The sequence below is a fragment of the Sarcophilus harrisii genome, chromosome 3 (assembly GCF_902635505.1).
Source record: "Sarcophilus harrisii chromosome 3, mSarHar1.11, whole genome shotgun sequence".
Taxonomy (NCBI): domain Eukaryota; kingdom Metazoa; phylum Chordata; class Mammalia; order Dasyuromorphia; family Dasyuridae; genus Sarcophilus; species Sarcophilus harrisii.
The window spans coordinates 539,761,533-539,783,166 of NC_045428.1; the positions used below are offsets into that span (position 1 = coordinate 539,761,533).

Here is a 21,634-nt window from a genome sequence, read left to right on the forward strand (position 1 = left end):
TTCCTGCCTTTGACTTGGGTAGCAACAAGTAGGGTGGGAGGTGGGTGACTGGTTGGGGGGGGGGCTTAGATTAGAGCTTTTCTGGAACTTCCTAGGGGCCAGAAAAGGGGTAGAAGACCCAGAGTGAGCACAAGGAGACTGCCCGTCCAGTCCTCTCACATTCCCCACTTCCCTCACATCCCCTTAGTGCAGTGATACTGGTCTGGATGTTGCTCATCCCTTGGACCCGGGGGTTTTCACTGGCCATCCCTTGGCCTGGAAGGCTCTCTCGCTCCTGCCAGCCCCCCCTGCCACAGGAGGCCTTTCACAGTGGCTCTTAAATCTAGTGCTTTCCTTCTACTGATTCTTTCCTGCTTGTCCTGGCCCTAGAGCATGTCTACATAGTTGTTTGCATGTTGTGTTCCTCCTTTGATTGAGCAACTTGAGGGCAGGGACTTTTGCTTTATTTTGAACCACGATACCTGGAACAATGGCAGGTTCGGTTGTTTTCAGTCATGTCTGTCTCTTCATGACCCCATGTGGGGTTTTCTTGGCAGATAACGAAGTGATTTGACATTTTCTTCTCCAGCTCATTTTACAGGTTAGGAAACTGAGGCAAAGAGGGTGAAGCGACTTGCCCAGAGCCACACAGCTAGGGTCGGAGGTCAGATGAACTCAGAAGAGAGACGAGACACTTCCCAATTCCAGGCTCTATCCACTGTCCTGGTAACAGCCATTTAATAAATGTTCCTGATTAACTGGTGGGTGAGAGCGTGGGAGAGGAAAATGGTGGGAGACAACTGAAACAGCCCTGGGTGACTGAACGTCTGGGATTGCCGCGTTCCCTATTTTTCCTTTGCTTTCTGTGTTCATGGCTTTAAAACAAATAACAGATCCCCTTTACACTACCACGTTTTATGACTGGAAAGGAGACTATGGGCAGGTGATGGAAAACTATTTTTAGAATTCTGGCCTCCCAACTTCATCAGAAGTCTGTATCGTGCCACAAAAGACTGGACTAAGAGAACCAGAAATAATGTGACTAACAGTGTTTGACAAAGTGAAAAACACCTATCACTTAGGAAAGAACTCATGCGATTTAAAAGCTGGGAAAGCTGGAGAGCAGTATGGCCAAAATTAGGTTTTGACCAACACCTTATATCACATTCCACAATATATTGTAAATAAACATGACTTTTTGCACTATTTGATTTTTAATTGTACTATTATGTATATGTTGTACCATTATATGTATTATTATATGTACTATTATGTATTAACTGTACTATTAAAGAAGTTAGAAGAGAAAAAGTCATATGCCTCATAGCTTTGGGAAGGAAATATATTTTTAACCAAAAAAGGAGATAGCAATTACAAAAGATAAAACCAAAAAGCTTTTGCACATACACTAACGAGGGCTTGCACGGAATGGTGACTAGCAAGAGAAGGGTGTGTATTAGAGGGATGTCGCAGAGATGAACCTGGCAGGTCTGAGAGGGAGAGGGAGAGTCCAGGATGTCGTCTAGGTGGCGAGTCTGAGGGGCTGGGAGGCTGGAGTTGGCTCCTGCAGTAAAAAGGGAAATGGGGGGAAGACAATGAGTTCTGCTGGACAAAGTGAGTTTAAGGTGTCTGCCGGATGTTCTGAGGGGCAGAAGTGTTCAGCAGAGAACGAGGCAGGATGAGAATCATCAGCAAGGGGCCGGTAATTAAATCCATGGGAGCTGATGAAATCACCAAATGATGTGACCTGAAGACAAAATCCTGGGGGCTGAGGGAGGCTGGGGCAGGAGAACGAGCCCAAGGCAAAGAGTGACAGGAGACAGGAGGGGGAAGAATGGAGTTCCCCGGGAATGGTCTCTGTAAAATATGAGGCAAGGTTCTCAGGGGAGAAGATTGAGGGGAAGCAAGGAGGGTGGGGTCCGCGTTTAAGGGGGGCGGAGGAGACTGACCAGCGGCTGTGAGGGCCAAGGTGAGGTCCTGTAACATGGGGCAGACCCAGGTGGAAGGGCTGCAGGATTTTCTCCACGTGAGGAGTAACAGAGGTGCTGAGTGGTGGGAGTGATCCAAAGCTAAGGCTTAGCTGGGTGTAATTAATGATAAGGGAAAGGAGGATTCAAGGGAGGCAGCTTAGAGCCAAAGTGGCTCCCCAATGAATTCAGAGAGGACAATGGCTAGTGTAGGAGAAATGGCCCGGGAGAGATCGGGGGATTGCAGGGGACATGGCAGATGAAGGTTATGAAAGGCAAAGGCAGAGGTGAAAAGCCAACAGATGACTGGATGAGGCAAATTTTAAAGTTCTTCAACATGGAGCTGGTGCATTTGTGGGTGATGACAAGAAAAAGGCTCTGACCGTCTTTGTGTGGGCCGAGGTTGGGTAGAGCAGTAGTTCATGGAAGAGTAGGTTGAGGAACTGAATGGTATGAGTATTTGAGGGAGAATCAATATTTATGGTGAAGTCCCCTGTTATAAGTGCAGGAATTGGAGAGGAAAGAAAAATTATATCATTGAAGACAGAAGGAAAGTGACCTGGGGGAGGTGGGAAGTCCATACAACAGCTACAAGGATTTTGATTGGGGGGTAGATATGAATAGCATGAACTTCAAAGGGAGGAAGATGATAAAGGGGAAAAACCTGAAAGAGGAAATGGGGAGCAAGGAATAGCACAACTCCCCTTGCTAAACACACCTTGCCATCCTCCCCCTCCCTGTTTAAAACCTACCTGCCAAGGCCTAGTTAAAAGCCCAGCCCTTCAGGAAATCCCCAATCATCCACTTGGCTGTCCTCTTTTCATTCTCTGATTTCACCATCTCTTTCCTCTTATTTAACTTCCCATTGTGGCTGTCTGGACAAGCGATCTGATTACCCAAGAGCCCTGTTTGCAGATGGAGGATATGAATTTATCCTGACTGCAAATGGCTGAGTAACCCTGTAGAAGGCCAGGCAATTCCCTCCCGAGGGCAGGGGCTCAGGCTTGTTCTCTGAGATGTCCACAGGTCGAGCTCAGTTCACCCCCAGGTGTTTTGGTGACAGCTCTAACGGTCCAGATCCTCTCACTCTCACCCACAAGCACAAAAGTCACAGGATCTCAAGAGCTGGAAGGGACTTTCTTGGTCCTCTTGTTCCCCCACTGGGCAAGTCCCCTCTCCCCCTGACCGGGACAGTGGCCATGTGCCATCTCCTTGAAGACCACCCAGCTTTGGGCCATCTACTGTTAAAATGTTCATGATATCGAGCCAAAATTTGTCTCTTTGCAACTTCTAGTCATTGCTTTTAAGTTCTGCCTTTTGGGGTCAACCAGAAAAATCAAAATTTCTTTTTCACCCAATAGTCCTTGAGATGGCTGAGGACAGCTAACATCCTCCGGCACCTTCCTTTATTTAGACTAAAAGCTCCAATTCCTTCTAAGAGAAATAAAGAAGGCTGGGAGCTGTGTGAAGGACATCAAGAGACTGCTCTCGTCTTTATTCCCACAGTTCAAAGCAGCCCCGGACTCCCATTTCAAGGCACAAAGGTGTGGTGAAGATGGAAGACAATGTCCCCATTGCCCAGACTGACACGACAGGAGAGGGAGGTGGAAGGGGAATTCTCAGGAAACCACAGATATCTGACAACTGCTGCTGGTTTTCAGTTGTGAGTGTCTCTCTGTGACCTTATTTGGGGTTTTCTTGGTTAAGATCAGCAGTGACTCACCATTTCCTTTTCCATTTACTTTTTTTTAAAGATGAGGAAATGAAAGCGAACAGGATTAAGTGATTTGCCCAGGGACCCATGGTTAGCAGAGTCTGAGACCGCATTTACACTCAAGACTTCCTGGCTCTAGGCCTGGCCCCCACCTGACAGTGAAGCAAGCCTAGTCTTGACTCCTTGGCTGAACCTGAGAAAAACAAAAGCAAAGCAGCCGGTTTCGCTGAAAATCCAATAGTTAGCAAAGAGGCACGACTACATTCAGTGGGCTACAAGAAAAATTAAATAGCATGTTTAATCATTTCACAACAAGTTTGTAGTGCAGTAGTATAAATTCTTTTATCTTAAAAAAAAAAGTTTTCCCCAAAACCTCCAGCACCCAGAAACAGAGGGCAAAGCTGTCATCAGCAAGGCAGGGTTGCACAACAGGATCCTTGCCTGAGGAGAGTTTCCAGGCAAAGAATTGGGCCCTGAAGTGTGCAAACAGGTCCAACAGACAAGGAGCGAGTCTTATGAAGAATAAACACAGTGATCCACAGTGAGAAGAGTGCTGAGGAAAGTCCTCCTCCTCCTCCTCACAGGCGTGATGTGCACACAGACACGTGCACCTGCAGACCCCCAGCACTGCTACATTTCTGCTAAGTTTGGGGGCTTATTCATTCTGATGCTGGGCCTGCAGGACAGGGAGGGAGGGAAGGGAGCCCGGCTTCGGGGACCTGAGCAAGCTGGCCATAAGCTAGAACCAGGGGGCACGTGGGGCACAGATGGCCGGGACTCAGGGGAATTCACCACCACTTAAGAGCCCACCGAATGCTTGCTCTAAGAGCAGCCCAGGTACAGAACTAAAGAAGTGTCAGGGAGGCCGTTGCCCTGAAATGCATGGGCTCAGCCCTGTCCTTTGGGCGGCCTTCTCCTCCTCTTCCCTGGTGCACAACTGGAGACAAAGACTGAAGTGGGTAGAAGCGGGGGACACAGAGCTCTCTGTGCTCCTGTAACGGGATGCTGGTGGACAGTGAGCGCTCCCATCTGACACAATGGGTGGTGGGGGACAGAGGGAGCGCCGGGGGTGTGAGTCTGGTTCCCATGTGGGTTCCCCAGCCCATCCAAGGACCAGAGCTTCCTCCGCCCACAGCCTTGCTTCATCAGTGCCTGAGGAGGAGGCTCAGTTCTTTTCATTTCAGTGAAAGGACAAATAATTTAAACACCAAAGAGTCATTTTCCAAGCTGTCCAGGGCATCAGGAAGCCGCAGTTCCCTGTGGAGGGGCAGGGGCAGAGGAAGGGCGCTGCTGCGCAACTTTTCCTGGTGGCCTGCCAGCCCAGGCTCTAGGAAAGACTCTGGATAGGAGAAGGGCGGTGTTGGGGGAAAGGCCAGGAGACAGGGCAGGCTGGGAGCTCCCCTGAAACACCACCTCGGGAAGTGCAATAGCAAACTTCCTGCCCCCCAGGCCTCACCCCAGAAGGGGCCCTGAGCTGAGCGGTTCTGAAAGGCCCTGTGGGTTGTGTGCTAAGTCCTGGCAAAGAGGGAGCCTCTTCATTCACAGTTTCCTCGGGAGTTCCTTAGAGATGTCCAGATTCAAGTACAACCAGTTCTATTCAGAATTGGGGGAGGGAGGAGGGGAAGAAGGGAATGTAGGAGAAAGAAGGGAACAACATGTGCGTTCTCTCGCTCACACACTCACGAGCTGTCTCTGAGGCGACTTTTGGATTTCCCAAGCTTCCATCGTTCTCTCCTCCCTAAAGCAGAGACATTTCCTGCCTTCCCCCTGCCTCCCCTGCTTCCTGTCTCTCTCAGGGGCCCGGGTTGGCTACAAGATCTCCTCTCTGGGGGTCTTGGGCTTGAGTGGAGCCTGTCCATTGCGCAGAGAGCCATTCTGACCACGAAGTAACCGGCCTTTCTCTCGGTCTGGCCAGGTGAAGATGGCTTCATCACTATCCAGTTCAGACTCAGAGTGCATCAGGCTACTGTTCAGGATGGGTACCTTCTGCTTGTTGCCTGTAAGGGAGTGAAGTGTAAGAAGCAAGAAGGCTGAGAGAAAAAAGAGGGAAATTTGGGGCAATACTTGTCCCAATACTCTGCCTATCACTGAGAGAACCCACAGCACTATCATGACTAGGAAGTCGTCCCAAAAACACTTAAGGGAAACACTGGGGCTAAACAAGCCATGAGTCTGGTCCAGCCACTGCAAGAACAGAGTGATCAAAGGAGCTCTGGGTCTACAGCCCCATCTTCCCAGAGGGAACGTCCCCAAGTCAGCAGGCAGGAGATTCTTCCAGCTTCAGGGAACTTTATTTGAATTTGGAATCACCCTGCCCACCTGGGGAAGATGGCAAGGAACAGTGCAGCCTTCACGCATGGCTGGTAGACACCTAGTACAGATGGCTTCTCCCTTCTCCTCAGCTCCTAGCCTCATTTGGTAGCAATCTTCTTATTTATCTTTTGTTGAATGTCCAACCAAATGCCCAGCAACTGTTCCAAAGTTTCTCCACTCTAACTGATCAGCCCCCAATCTCCAGAGGGTTTGTTTTTTCTACTTTATTGAGGATGAGTGAGTTCTTCCTTTCTTTATGTCTTAACTATTTTTTTTTTTCATTTTATTTCCCCAGTTTATTTCAAATGAGGAGATGACCTTTCCTGCCTCATTAAGAAATTATCACCAACTATGTCTAATCTCATTTCTTCTTGCCTTCTTCAGGACTGGGTTCCCTAATTGTGCCATATTGCACACATTTTCTGTTTCTTTTACTATTACCCCATCCAACAAAATGCTCAAGTGTCCCCTCTATCTTTAAAAAAAAAAAAAAAGAAAAAAAGAAAAATGAAGTGCAGCTTCGAGCCAGTCCCTATTCCCTGGACTAGTCATCTCTTTTTTTCCTTTCACAAACTGTGCTTCCATTTCTCATCTCTCACTCTTAAATAACGTGTACTCTGAGTTCTGTTTCCACTATTTTCCTGAAACATCCCAATTGGGCCTTTCTCACTTCTTAGTGCTCTCCAGTGTGGATAAAACAATGGCACCATGAATTCCTCCTTCCCTATTTAAAGGCTTCTCTTTTCTCAGGTTCTATGTCATGAGGACTTCTGACTTTCTTCTTACTTCTCCAACAAGTCTGTTTTCTTCAAACATTTCCTCCCAGTGGAGGAAATATGTGGATTACCTGAAGTTCAGTCCAGGTCCTTAGAAATCTCAGCCACTCCTGTTCTAATTTCATGATCTTGAACTATGAAGCTGCCTTCTCTGATCATGACCATGTCTTGCCTTTTGCTTCTGTCCTTACTAAGACCTCTGGCCCCTCCATTCCCCCTAGTCTCTCTCTCCCTGTTCTGGCCTCAGAGTCCTGTTGACCCCAGGGATCAACTCTGTATGTCACTCACCTTTCAATGTCTTGCTGGCTTTTCTCTTCCCCATCCACTCCCTGGTAATGACAAACTTAGTCATCTTCATTAATTCTCTCTTCTCTGCCTACTTCTTTTCAGCTTAATGCCATTGGAAGAAATGGAACAAATGTGCCAAATAGGTTCACTACAAATTTATGTTATACAATTTCAATAGGGTGCTCAATATAATAATGGCAGTCTTTTTTCTTTCCTAATTAATTACCTTTATGCCATTTTCATACCCATTTTTCTTCTTGGGAGATGGAAGACCTTACCTATTCTGTAAATGAGAAACAAGAGTCCATCTAATGGGAGCTCCCTCATCTCTTCTACTCTACACTTTTACACTCTCTATGCCTTTTCTTTTTCCTGAGGCATTTGGGGTTGTGATTTGCCCAGGATCACACCGTTAGGAAGTGTTAAGTCTCTGAAACCAGATTTGGACTCAGGTCCTCCTGACTTCAGAGCTGGTGCTCTATCCCCTCCACCAACTAGGTGCTCCTCTACACTTTTTCTCATCTTCTCCTTCTTTATTCTTGTTTCTGAGGAAGAGATGGCTCTTCTTGTCAAGTCCAATCCACAGTCCCTCAACTAGATCCCATTCCTTTGCATGTCTTCCAGCAGATTAACTCATCAATCATTCCATCTGTTTCTTCAATATCTCCTTCAACTCTTGGTTAACTTAGTTAACTCTTTTTTTTTTTTTTTAACTTAGTTAACTCCTTAACTAGCTCCTTATTGCATACAAATATGCTCAAGACTCTTGAGTTCTTAAAATAAACCTTTACCCAATCCTGCCATGCTCTTAAGCTATTTATCTCGCCTTTCTTTCACTGCCATATTCCAAGAAAGAATCACCAGATTCTCTGACTCCTCATCCTCACTATTCAATAATTCTTTAGCCTCTTGAAATCCTTCTGGCTTTCAATTCTGCCACTTTACCAAAACAACTTTCCCAGTGATTACTTGTAATAGACTGAAGCTCGAGTTGATGCACTGAGGTCCCAAGCCCGTGAGGCTAAATAGCAATTGGACGATACTCTATTAATATATGCTTGGAGAAAGAATGGCCCCGTCCACTCTCTGTGCAAGTTTTGATGTGTTGTATAGAAAATGACACAGAGACGATTTTGGTGGGTGGAGAGAGAGGCAGAGAGAGGGGTAGAGAGCCTGCTGGTCGGGTTTGTGTCGCAACTGCTCTCACTTCCTATCATGATCCCCCTTCACCTCTGCAAAGAATAAAGATTGAGGATTTTCTCTTAACCTGAATTCCTGACTCCAGCTGATTTTAAAATACACGGTCATCACAATGACTAATGATCTCATCTTCTAAATCTGGAAGTGACCTTTGTCCTCAACTTCTTTCATCTCTTTACGACTTTTTTTGGAAAGTATCAAATCTCTTTCATTCTAGAGGCTCCCCTCTCCCTTGGATTCCATGATACTTCTCTCCTGTTTTTCCTCCTACGCCACAGATTTTACTTCTGAATATTTTATTGAATAATAATCCATCTCCTGCTTCTTAATTATGGCTCAGTCTCAAGAGTTTATCTTTGGTCCCTGTTTCTTTCTTCTTCTTCTTCTTTTTTTTTTTTTTTGGCTGAGGCAATTGGGGTTAAGTGACTAGTCCAGAGTCACACAGCTAGGAAGTGCTAAGTATCTGAGGCTGGATTTGAACTCAGGTTCTCCTGACTTCAGGGATGGTGCTCTCTCCATTGCATCACCTAGCTGCCCCTTTCTTTCTTCTTTCTCTGACTTCCCTTGATTATTACTCACATTTGACATCTTGGAGTCAGTCCTCTCCCCATACAGTCACAAATTTAGTTTGGACCCTTTGGACCCTTTCCAATTACCTGAACTTTTATAATTTGCTTCCTAACTGTTCTTTCTGCTTCTCATCTCTCCCTCTGAAAGTTATTTTACACCCAGTTGCCAAAATAGTTTTCCTAAGGCACTGTCTAGCTATATCATTTACTTGCACAAAAACCCCCAAAGCTCCCTACTGCTTTCATGAAAAATATTAACTCCTTAGCAAAGCATTCAAGGCTATGATCTGGTTCCAATCGCCTTTCTCCAGTCTTTTTTCATATAACATTCTTACAAATACTCCATGTTCTAACTAACAGGACTACTTCCTTATCCCTCTAATCCAATATTCCATCTTCCCCTTCTGGATATTTTTACAAGTCGAATCTCAGGTCTCACATGTACTTCTATTTCATCTCTGCCTGAACATCCTTCAATGCTCAGCTCAGGTCCTGACCTTCCCCAATTCCACAAATGGCTGCTCCTTTCTTCCTCCTGAAATTAATGCTTGTTGAAGAAGTGCCATATTCCCAAGAGAACATAAGCGGCATGAAACAGACTATAACTTTTTTCTTTGCACCCCCATTTCTGCTGTGGGGCCTTACACACAGTGGATGTTTTCAAAACAAGCTGAGCTGGAAAGGGCATCTCCAGCACTGAGCTCTGTCCCAAGCTGCCGTCACATGGGTCCAGAACCTGCATGTGGCCGCAGGCTGCATCTTGGAAAGGTTGAGGAGCAGCGACACAGGGATTTGGGCCCTGGTGCTCTAGCTTCAAAGGCAGAGTTCTCTCCCCTGCACCAGGCTGATTCTCCCCCATTGGTACATCCTGTTGTGGGAAACTCAGTAGGAAGAAAACCAAATTTGTAATTGTGACTTACTCCACAATGACTTCTGTTAGGAGAGTCCAGTCATCCAGGTTCCAAGCCTCATCTCTCTTGCCCCCATATTTCTTCCTTTTTCCCTAGTCCTATAGCCCCTCCATTCAAGTCCAGATCCTCATTATGATACTGATGCTTTCTGCATCGATACTTAATGTACTACATTGCTTCTAATCACTCTTCTTTCCAATCGCTACTCCCCTGCTCAGAAACCTCCAAGGATCCCATTTGGAGAAAATTTCAAGTCTTTCTCAGTCTGCCTCAGGCTGTCCTTCCACTGCTTGGGCCATCCCTCTAACCTTCCTTCCCTCTTTCTCCACAAGGCCTGATTCCTTCTCTCTGCATTCTGGTTTATGATGTTTCTTTGCTTGAAGGGCTGCATTCTCTTCTCCCTTCTATGCTTCAAGGTCCCGTGCAAGTCCCAGTTTTGAAAGTTTTTATGACACTGCCCAATCCAGAGTACGAACTCCCTCTTCTCACGGAGCAAGTACTGATCTGGGGTTCTCCTTTGGGTCGGAGCACAGACCACCCTGCACTGTTATTTTTGATAAGCTTGTGTCTTCCTTCCTCAGGTAAATGAGCTGCTCCCTAAGGACAGGAAGTTTATCCCTTCCAGCAGGGTCAAGCACAAGGTCTGTACGCAGGCAGTGCTAAATAAACACTTTTAACTGAAACAGAGACAGCAGAGTCTAGTGGGAGGGGAAACAGGCTAGAGACTGTGCCCCCATTTGACCCCGGTCAGACCACACTCCTCTTGGGATTTTTGTTTCCTTCTCTGCAAACTGAGGGAGTTGGGATGAACTGGACCCCGGGTCCCTTCTTTGTGACCCTATGACCTCTCTGGAGAGCAGTGCCTTCAGAGGCATGAGAACAGCCGTCCCCACTCAGAGATGTCACGCCAAGCTGTGGATTCTGGGGGCCTCCGATGATAATTCCTGGTCCTAAGACCTTACCCAGCCTCTGCTGGGCCCACTGCTGCAGAGGGATCGTGAGGGTGGGAGCAGAGCGGCAGCTGCATGACCGACGCCGCACTGCTGAGACGTGGCCCGCAAATGCGGGTACAGAGAGAGGGAGGCTGGAGGAGACTGATGAGGTCAGGTCAGCCAGGCACAAGCCCTAGTTAAGTGCTCACAATGTGCCTGGCCCTGGGCCAATGGCTCCGTCATGAAGAATAAAAAAGAAAACACCCAAACAAGGTTCCTTGTCGTTGAAGAGCTTCCATTCTAATGATGGAGGGAGAGGGAGGGTGACCCTCACCAAAAAAATCCTGGGCATATAAGCCACCTCCAGTGTGAAGAAAAGGAAGGACAAGGTGCGGGGATGGGGTGGGCAGGAGGGAAGGTGGCACGGGAGCTGAGGCTTGAAGGAAGCCGGGAGATTGGGGTACAGAAAGAGGGCCCTCCGGACAGGGGAGGCAGCCAGGGCAAAGGCAGGCGGCCGGGAGACCTGGCCAGAAAGCTGTGGCACGGGGGCTTCCAGGATAAGGCTCCATCTGCGCACCCTCTCATCAGCAGCACTCCTGGGCCCGGGCCACAGGGCCCAGGGAAGAGCGCCCAGGAAGGGAAGTCTCCTGTGGGCAGGGCAGGTCCCTTGCTGCAGTTTCCCTCCCTGGTTCTCCTCACAGCCTCAAACCTTAGAGACCTTTCTGATTGTGCCTTAGGCCTGGGACCAGCTGTGGAAGAGCCCTCCTGGCTGTCCTTCTCCAGACACATTCTAATTTATTCCTTTCTAAAATGTGCTGCCCAAAAGAAAGCACATTTCTCTAGATGCAAATTGAGTAGGGCAAATTAAAATGGACTCATCACTTCCCTATTTCTGGATACTATGCTACCTCTCTTTTTTTTTTTTTTTTTTTTTTTTTTTTTTTTTTTTTTATTTAATAGCCTTTAATTTACAGGATATATACATGGGTAACTTTACAGCATTAACAATTGCCAAACCTCTTGTTCCAATTTTTCACCTCTTTCCCCCCCCCACCCCCTCCCCTAGATGGCAGGATGACCAGTAGATGTTAAATATATTAAAATATAACTTAGATACACAATAAGTATACATGACCAAAACATTATTTGATCTCGTTGCTGAGGATGGTCTGATCCATCAGGACTAGTCATCATCTAGTATTGTTGTTGAAGTATATAATGATCTCCTGGTCCTGCTCATTTCACTCTATGCTACCTCTCTTAAAATAGCCTAAGACTATATGAACTTTTCTATCAGTCACATCCCACTTGTGATAGACACTGAGCTTACAATCCTCCAAAATTTCTAGGTTTTGTTCATAGGAGTTGTTGTGAGGCCACAGCCTCTCTCCTTATCTTTCCTTTCAATTAAATATTTAATATTTCATCGGATCGTAGATTTAGAGCCAAAAGGGACCTCTCGTTCAAACCCAACCTCCTCTCACTTTACAGAAGGTTCAAGTAGAGCCCAGAGGTGACAGAGCCAGGGCTCTGACTCCCAATCCAGCCCTCCCTCCCTGGTGCCATCTTAGTGGGAGCCTTTTGGATCTTGCTTGTCATCTGATCTGCTCTCTCTTCTACGTTTATGCTGTCTGCCTGCTTTCCAAGCTAGCACCCAAATCACAAATAAAAACACTGAGCTACACAAGACCAAAGAATAGATCCTTCAAGTGTTCCACTAGAGACCTCCTGCGAAAACGACATTGACCCACCAAAACCCATGCTTCGGGCATCCTGAAAAAAGCATTCCACCAGTTTTAAATCCAAAAACCAATCTCTATACCTTGTTTACAAGCAATAGTAATAATTACACACTGCTCTGCTGAAATCCAGGAAAATTCATTTAATACACTTCTCATAATACTTACTAGCTTAATTTCCCCAAGAATAGTCTGACAAAATACTTTTTGACAATGCCATGCTACTTTTTAGTGGCCACTGCTCCCCATTCAAATACTCCCAAACCAGCCATTCAACATTCTAGAATTTTGCCATAATCAAGTTCAAGTTCAAGCTTACCAATCTAAAATTTTAAGATTTCGCCCCCTCCATCCTCTACTCAAAAAATAAGAAAACTGGGACAACATTAGTTATTTCCTATCTTGCAGCAAACCTCTTTAACTCTCCACAGTCTTTCAAAGCTGACCAGTCATCAGTCTCTGATGTCATTCCTCTAGATTTGGTGAAATCCTGAATGTTCTTCACCATAAGAACTGGTTGGCTTCAGCTCTATGTAACAGAGGGAGGCAATTAGAAGTCCTCCTGGAGTTCTCACCAGGAAGTCTGTCCTCCCTCAGATGCACTTCAAAAAATTCAGATCAGGTAGAATAGTATTCTGCCTACTTAGCCCAGATTCTAGACACTTTTATTTCCATCAGATAGGATAAAAATTTTCTTTGTCCTAACTTCAAATGACTATGCCTCGGAGAAGGATTACCTGCTCTGGGGTTTGGTTTTAGCTCCAGACTTTCCTGATCTGTGGCATCCAAGATCTTGTACTTGCTTTTCCTCTTGGGTTTCCCTTTTCTCCTGGAAAACAGTCAACAAACACTTATTGTTAACTGTAATGAAATCTCTCTCGAAATGAAGTGCTGGTAGTACAGAGACCAAACAGAAAAAGTCCCTGACTTAAGATGCTCACGTTGTTTCAGGGGAGACAACAAGCACATGAGTAAGCATATACAAAATCGATTAAAGATGAAGTGGAGGAAACATTAGGAGCAAGGGGAGAGCAGGGAAAGGTGTCACTAGCACAGACTAGAAGGAAAAAGGCCCACCGAGAGGTGGAAACAAGGTAGAAGCATGTTCTGGGGACAGGGGACAGCAAAAGGACAGAGATGGGAAATGGAACACTGTGTGAGGGACAGTTGGGATGTTAGGTTGGCTTCACCACAGAGTGCAAGAAGGGGAGGAAGGGATAACAACAACTCGGGTCAGGGCTAATGGAGGAGGCTCCAGGCCTGGACAGGTAGCACAGTGTTTGAAGAGCCATATACCGGGCCTTGCGGGCTGACACGTCAAGGAGAGAATCAGGAAGTCATGTTTTCTCTTTAAATGTCAGCCACTCATAGCAAATTCTGCTGCCCAAATCCTCTCCTATTGTGGAACAGAGGACAGGGCAATGGCTACATCTCCGGAATACCAAAGTCACGGATATCACGGCTGTGATAATTAGAATGCACAAAGGAAGACGACAGCTAAGTGACAGAATCTTAACTTGTGGGGAGTAGTCAGCAGCATTCTGGGTCCTTCCCTGTCTTACCTCTTACAGCAGCAGACCACAGTCCAGGACAGGATCCCCAATGCAACAATAATGACAAACGAGGCAATGATGACATAGAGGACGCTCCATTCTGTAGAGGAAAACTAAAAAGTAAGGGTTGGGAAAGTAGAGACAGGGCCAGGATGACTGCTGCTGTGCTCCTGAGAGCCAGTGAGCAGGTGGAGACTTGTAGGTGCAGGTAAGGACCAGAAGGGAATATGAGTCTGGAATGATCAGGACCAATGGAAAGGAAGAGATCCAATTCCTGGTCAGTCTCAGGACTCTCCAGGGAAGGTCAGAGCTCAGCCTTTTGTGCACAAGGTCAAAGGACCCTGTAGGCATAGTTAAGGGAAGTCCTAAAAATTCAGTGGCTAGCATTATTGTGGCCTCCAAAAGCACATAAGGACACTGGAGAAATATGGCCGGCTAATGAAGAAAAATACATTTGAATGGAAAGCTACTTCTGTGACAGGGGGGAAAAAAAGAAGATAAATCACATTGATGAATTTCAGAAAGACCCCCTCAATCAGTTGGACTTATCCTACTCAAGTACTTGGCTCATCTTAAACACAATTCATTTTATTATTATTCTTTGAGCTTGCTCAGACCTTAAGGAACAAGTATGTACAAAAGGAGAGTAGAAGTCCTTCAGGCAGAGAAAATACCCATGGCTAATCTCCATTGCCAGCCCAATATGTCAGCTCACTTCGGAAACAGGATCAATGCTAAACTGAGTCAGCTGAGCTCCAAGGGCTACATACCACAGTTGCTCTCTCCATCTTTCAGTTGCACTTTAATGAAGTTCTCCATCCAGAAAGGATCACAGATGCAGCGCTTGGTGAAAGAGTCACAGCGGCCATGATCAGAGCAGTTCAGCTGACATGCTGATGAGGAAAGGAAAGGAAGTCATTAAAAAAGCCAAGTTATGTACACATATATTGTATCTAGGATATACTATGACATATTTAATATGTATAGGACTGCTTGTCATCTCGGGGAGGGGATGGCAGGAGGGAGGGGAAAAATCGGAACAGAAGTGAGTGCAAGGGATAATGTAAAAAATTACCCTGGCATGGGTTCTGTCAAATAAAAAGTTATGATTATTAAAAAAAAAAAAAAAAAAAAAAAAGCCAAGTTAGCAAGAAAGAAGACTTCTGATTCTCAAAAGTTTCCTGCAAAATGCAGAATGATCAAAGTGTTCAATGCTCCTTGGTCTGCAGCGGTTTCCCTATATTCTCCAGATTGGCCTGGCTCCCTGCCCTAATATACAGAACTAGATCAAGCCCCATAATGAGCACGACAATGGCTGATCTTTAAACAGCCTTTAAGGTGTTCCAAAGCCCTTTACAGGATATTATTCATCTGTAGAAGTCCACATCAAGATACTTCCCATGTAAATAGTGAGGACTTAATCAATATAATCACATGGCAAAACTCTGTCATCCCAAAGGTATTTGAGCAGATTCAATGCTTGTATTATAGGCTTTGTGAAGGCAGTGAGGGAACACAGTTTGACTCACAAAGTAACGAAATTCAGACTGGTGAGCAACTTTATAACGGGAATAATTTTATTATTATTCCTAACTCGGACCTATGATTTCATTGATACTGGTAATTACCAGTGAGGAGATTCTCTCTATCAAAGCAGAACTGGTACCTTTTCTATAGCTGAATGGTCTAAAGGGGTTGCCTAGAACACATAAAGGTTAAGTCAAGCCATGAATATTTGTGAAGCACCTACTAAATGCCAGGTGCTTCGAGAAAAGCTGGGGATACAAAGGAAGGGAACAGACTGCCTCTTTTCTGGGAGTTTACAGTCTAATGGGGGAGGCAACATACAGACTAGGTACAAACAAGACACCGACAGGATAAAATGGAGGTCATCCCAGAGGGAAGGCACTAATAAAGGACCTGGGAGAGACTTCTTAGAAGTTGAGAAACAGAGGGGCACTTGAGCTCAGATTCTTCTCACCCCAAGGATGGTTTTCTCTATCTATCATAGCATGACACCTCTCTGGACTTCAATACAGACAGATACCAGTCACAATTTTATCATCAAGAATGGAAGCCAATGAGAATGACTCTTTGGATTCCACCCTCTAGAATAAGGAAAGAATGACAAAACTTTTCCTGACAGATCCCTGTGTTGTGGAGTCAGGGATTTCTGTTCTCATGGTCTAGAACTACTCACTGACTGTATTGATTTCCAGGGCTCGAAAGATTAGGAAGTCTGTCTGCTGCTTCCTCAGCTCACTCTTAAGCATCGCTGCAACATCATGGCCTTTAAAGATCTGGTGTGGAGGCTCATTCTGCACAAAAAACACCATCTTTGTGCTGCAAGGGAATGCAATTCAAGAAAAAGTCAATGGATTCTGACATTGGCACTAAAAGTCAACATAGGTTAAATAAGATCTTGTCACCTGAAGACCACAGTTTTAAAGTCAGAAGGGACTACAGGGGTCCCGTCTTTTTACAAATGAGGAAACTGAGATCCAGAGAGGGCCAGTGACTTGCTTACAATCACACAGCTAGGAAATGTCTGAGGCAGGTTTGGAACACAGGTCTTCCTGACTCCAAGTCTAGCACCCTAACCGCTGTATAACCTTACTGCCCAGTTAGGTTAGGTTAGATTCAATGAATTCTTTTTCGTTTGGTGAGACTAGAAACACAGAGACATTTCATACCTAAGAGACAGATTTTTACCCAACACAATTTCTATTGTGACAGAAATGAAGAAATCTACCCTTCCTTTCCCGACTCTTGCACAGCTGAAGCCTGGCCCTTTGACTGTCTCCTATCTCCCTCTCCCTCCCCCCCACCTCTGCTCTGTGTAGGGCTGGATCTTCTGCACCGTGATGTCGGAATCCAGCACCCCCAGGAGGACACCAATCTGCCGAATGAACATCCCCTTCTGCCTCTCAGTCAGCTGGCTGACATTGACGTCCAGGATCATCTCCACCAGATTATTCTTCCTGGGGTCTGTAAAGGACAGAGAGCAGGCAGAGCACAATAGCACATTTCCTGAGAGACACAATGCCTTTTCTGGTTTTCTATGGAGGCAATTGGGGTTAAGTGACTTGCCCAGGGTCACACAGCTGGGAAGTGTTAAGTGTCTGAGATCACATTTGAATTCAGGTCCTCCTGACTTCAGGGCTGGTGCTCTATCTGCTGCACCACCTAGCTGCCCTTACAAGACCGTTACATGTTTACTTTGGCCCACAAGAAGGGAGGTGACAGAAAGGTTCCTTAGTTTGCAGCTGGCCTTCCAGTCCTTTTTACATAATGCTTCAAGACCATGGCCCGACCCTGCCTATCTGAATTGGTGAACGAGCTTGGCTAACTTTAAGCCACCAAGCATGGTTTTGTTTGTAGTCTGATGTCTAAATGGTCTTGTCTATTGCAGGAAGTGGGCAGCTTGGGCTCATTCCTCAGTATATGGAATGATTGTTTTTATCAATTTGAAGAGCTATCAGGGGGAAAGAGAGAGTAGACTTCTTCAATTTGGTCCAAATTGTGCCAACTGACAAAAGTTAAAGGAAAGCAGATTTTAGGTCCAAAGTATTTCCTAACAGATGTATATTAATGAAATAGATAACACTGGAAGTTAATAAACTCCTTTTCTAATGATATACCTACTAAATAACGAATTGATTTAGCTATATTTTTGTTCCAGTCTTTAATGAAAAGGCAGCCAGACTAATAGATGGCATTTGTTTATTGCATTTTTACATATAACATTTAATCAAAAAATCTAATGGAAGGCTTCCAGTTTATTAGGTGGATGTTCTGAGGATTAAATGATTAAATTAACTGATCCAAGAATTAATTTAAGATATGAACAAATGCCATTTAAAATGACATCTGTTTGGCCTTGGAGTACTTTGTCTGGACTCCACCCTGTTATAAGGAAAAACTCCCACTGAATCAGAATTAAGGAATCTGACTCTGTTCCTTGTTATCTATGTGACCTTGAGGAACATTTCCCTTACCAAGGTCTCAAGTTTCTTCACCTGCAAAATCACCTAGATGACTTTTTAAGTCCTTTCCAAGTCCAAAGCACATGAGAAGGAAGGAGTTATGAGTAACACCGGTAGAAGAAGGAGGCCTGACAAAAAGAACCTGACTTCAAAGAAACTCTGGTTTGCCAAAAGGGTGGGAGAGCATCTTTAATGAAGACAGTTATATTGTCCTTATGCTCTCTATTGGGTTACTTTTGAATAAATAATTAAAGACTGTGGGTTTTTACATTTAAAAGTAAAAACTTGCATTGCCAAGAGTACCTACCTCATTTATATATTTGGATGCATAGTTTGCATGGTCCCATGTACAATTTGCATAATTAGTAGATTAGTCGTAGTTTACATCTAAATAGTGAGTTTTTCCAGTGTTTGGAAGAAGATAACTACCCTGCCTAGAAGAAGAGGATGAGATGACTTCTTGAGCTCCATCTCATCCTGAGGAGTCTTTCTATACCTGAGTTTTCTATTGTTAGCCTGAATACTCAAGAGTGGGCTGTCACCATTCCTTCCTTACCAGATGCTCTGGAATGTAAAGGGCCTGATAAATTCTTCCCCTCTCCCCAGAGCTACAGCACAAATTAGCCTTGAAGCAAAGCAAAAGACACAAAGCTCTATTTAAGAAGGACATCTCATTTCTGCAAATCTGCTAACTTAAAAGATGCCAGTTATTTTACCTTCAGTGAGCTGTCACATAAAGCCTCGGGCTCAACTTACAAAAATAAATTGTTTTCTGCATCTGGACTCTGATGAAACAACATGACTCAAGCTACCCATGTCCCTGTGTTCAAAATCACCGAAACATCCCACATCCAGCCCTGACTATGCTAGGCCAAAAAGAACCACCCCACGGTAGAGACTTACTGCTCCCTCAGGTGCTGGCCCTAGAAGGACTCACCAGGCTTCACATCCACAGTGGCCCGATCTGTGTCACTCTCACCCTTTGCATCAGTCACTCTCAAGTGAAATGTGTAAGTTCCTTCCACCAGGTTGGAGAGGAATAGAATGGGGTGATGGTCAGAATGATTCAATATTTCCTGTGGGTTATATATAGACGACATTTTTGGGAGGAAAAAACTAGTAACACCATTTCCTTTTTAGGATTCCTAAACTATCTGACTTCTATGTATTGCATTATACCCCTCTACTTCAATTCAGATCAATTTCTGATTTGAATTCTCAATGGATTATCAGGGAAAATAAAGAAATTATAAAAAATTGTGACCATACAATTAAACTTTAAATTTAGTAAGAGGGAACATTTGGCAAAGTGCATGACATATAATAGGGACTAAATAAATGCTGAACTTAAATTTTGGACTTGCTCTTTACTACCTTATATCAAAGCCCACAATTACCAGAATACTTACCCCTGCTGCTGGGCTTCCTTCATCCCTAGTCCAGAGGTAAGTGACTATGCCCTTGTCATCAGAAGACTTGGATCCATCTAGTTCAGCTGTATTGGTGGGCAGAGTTATTACCACATTCCCAACTATTTTGGCCACAGGTGGCTTGTTCATTTCTATACAAAGAGAAAAGCATTTAGGAAAATCTAAAATGCCAGAAAAGAAAGATTGGTTTTCTATGATTTCAAGATATTTATGGGGAGAGCAAAACATCAACATTTGGGGCAATTTTTATGAAGACTCAACTATTCCAGTAAGCAACTCTATGTACTAGTTATTTGAGGTCAGCACTTCCATCAGGATGTGATGTTCCTATCTTATACAGAGATGAGTTCTGGGGTCACTTTATTTTATTTTTTTTTTTTTTAATTTTATTTTTTTATTTAATAGCCTTTTATTTACAGGATATATGCATGGGTAACTTTACAGCATTAACAATTGCCAAACCTCTTGTTCCAATTTTTCACCTCTTACCCCCACCCCCTCCCCTAGATGGCAGGATGACCAGTAGATGTTAAATATATTAAAATATAAATTAGATACACAATAAGTATACCTGACCAAAACGTTATTTTGCTGTACAAAAAGAATCAGACTCTGAAATATTGTACAATTAGCTTGTGAAGGAAATCAAAAATGCAGGTGTGCATAAATATAGGGATTGGGAATTCAATGTAATGGTTTTTAGTCATCTCCCAGAGTTCTTTTTCTGGGCATAGCTGGTTCAGTTCATTACTGCTCCATTAGAAATGATTTGGTTGATCTCGTTGCTGAGGATGGCCTGGTCCATCAGAACTGGTCATCATAAAGTATTGTTGTTGAAGTATATAATGATCTCCTGGTCCTGCTCATTTCACTCAGCATCAGTTCGTGTAAGTCTCTCCAGGCCTTTCTGAAATCATCCTGTTGGTCATTTCTTACAGAACAATAATATTCCATAATATTCATATACCACAATTTATTCAGCCATTCTCCAACTGATGGGCATCCACTCAGTTTCCAGCTTCTAGCCACTACAAAGAGGGCTGCCACAAACATTCGTGCACATACAGGTCCCTTTCCCTTCTTTATGATCTCTTTGGGATATAATCCCAGTAGTAACACTGCTGGATCAAAGGGTATGCACAGTTTGATAACTTTTTGAGCATAATTCCAAACTACTCTCCAAAATGGTTGGATTCGTTCACAACTCCACCAACAATGCATCAATGTCTCTGGGGTCACTTTAAATCAAGGATAAAAATCATTGTTGTTCATGCTTTTTGTTACCTTTGCATCCTCTTAAGAGAGATCCTATTTTTCTGCTTTAATATTATACAATGAAAATAAAAGGAAATCATTCGGGAAAATAATCTGGAACTATCACAAAAGAAGTCACTAAATTGTGTCTATCTTCTGACTCAGTAATACAACTAGGCATACACCCCAAGGGGGACAGAAACAGGAAAATGCCTCACTCATTCATTCCACATATACAATGAGTTACTAAGCCTTCTTATTTGTACCTTTACAATACCTCTTGAATATGTTCCCTTCTCCCCACTCATAGAACTATCACTCTACTTCAGGCTCTTGTCCTCTGTCATCTAGACTATTTCAATGATCTCCTGATTTGTTTGCTTTGAATCTCTCCCATACTTTAATTCATTCTCTATATAGTTAGTACAGTGACTTTCCTAAAGTACAGGTTTGATCATATCATTCCTCTATTAAAAAAAAAAAAATACAGTGGCTCCCTATTATCTCTATAATTGCATGTTAAAATGAAATGGAATCAAATTAAATGTTAAATGCATGGCATTTAAAGGCTTTCCCAGCTATTTCCTGATCTCACATATCCCTCTCTGCCAGGATCTCTACAGCCAGTGAGAGTTCTTCACATACAATATCCCATCTCCCATTTAAGTACATGGCTGCAATGCTTCCCCTCTTCAACTATGCCTCTCAGAATGCATGATGTCCTCCAAGACTCAGCTGAAGTACCACCTTCTGCAACAGGCTTTGCCCATCCCCAGCCCTCCTTCCCCCTCACCCCAGCAACTAGAGCCTGACCCTCTAAAATTACATTTTTTTGGGGGGGCGGGGGGGCCGGCAGCAAGTTGGTACAGTGAATACAGCACCAGCCATGAAATAAATCTGGCCTCAGACACTTAACACTTCCTAGCTATGTGACTCTGGGCAAGTCACTTAACCCCAATTGCCTCCACAAAAATAATAATAATAATAATTTTTTGTAGAATGTACACTGCACTCCTATTAAGA

General features: G+C 44.3%; 1 protein-coding gene across 4 annotated transcripts in view; it reads right to left on the reverse strand.

Annotated features, from left to right (window-relative positions):
- Positions 1–3,933: 3,933 nt before the first annotated feature.
- KIAA0319L (KIAA0319 like) overlaps positions 3,934–21,634 on the reverse strand; it is a 93,376-nt gene continuing 75,675 nt past the window's right edge. For 3 of the 4 annotated variants that reach the window (XM_031962120.1, XM_031962121.1, XM_031962124.1), the window contains 8 exons: positions 19,337–19,488; positions 18,865–19,003; positions 16,770–16,929; positions 16,142–16,284; positions 14,712–14,834; positions 13,951–14,041; positions 13,126–13,217; positions 3,934–5,657 (listed from right to left, as the gene is read on the reverse strand). In XM_031962120.1, coding sequence (XP_031817980.1) covers positions 5,470–5,657; positions 13,126–13,217; positions 13,951–14,041; positions 14,712–14,834; positions 16,142–16,284; positions 16,770–16,929; positions 18,865–19,003; positions 19,337–19,488 — 1,088 coding nt within the window. In that variant the 3' untranslated portion in view covers positions 3,934–5,469. Of the gene's footprint in view, positions 5,658–11,840; positions 12,918–13,125; positions 13,218–13,950; positions 14,042–14,711; positions 14,835–16,141; positions 16,285–16,769; positions 16,930–18,864; positions 19,004–19,336; positions 19,489–21,634 lie in introns of those variants that run through there. The other variant, XM_031962123.1, reaches the window with a different exon arrangement.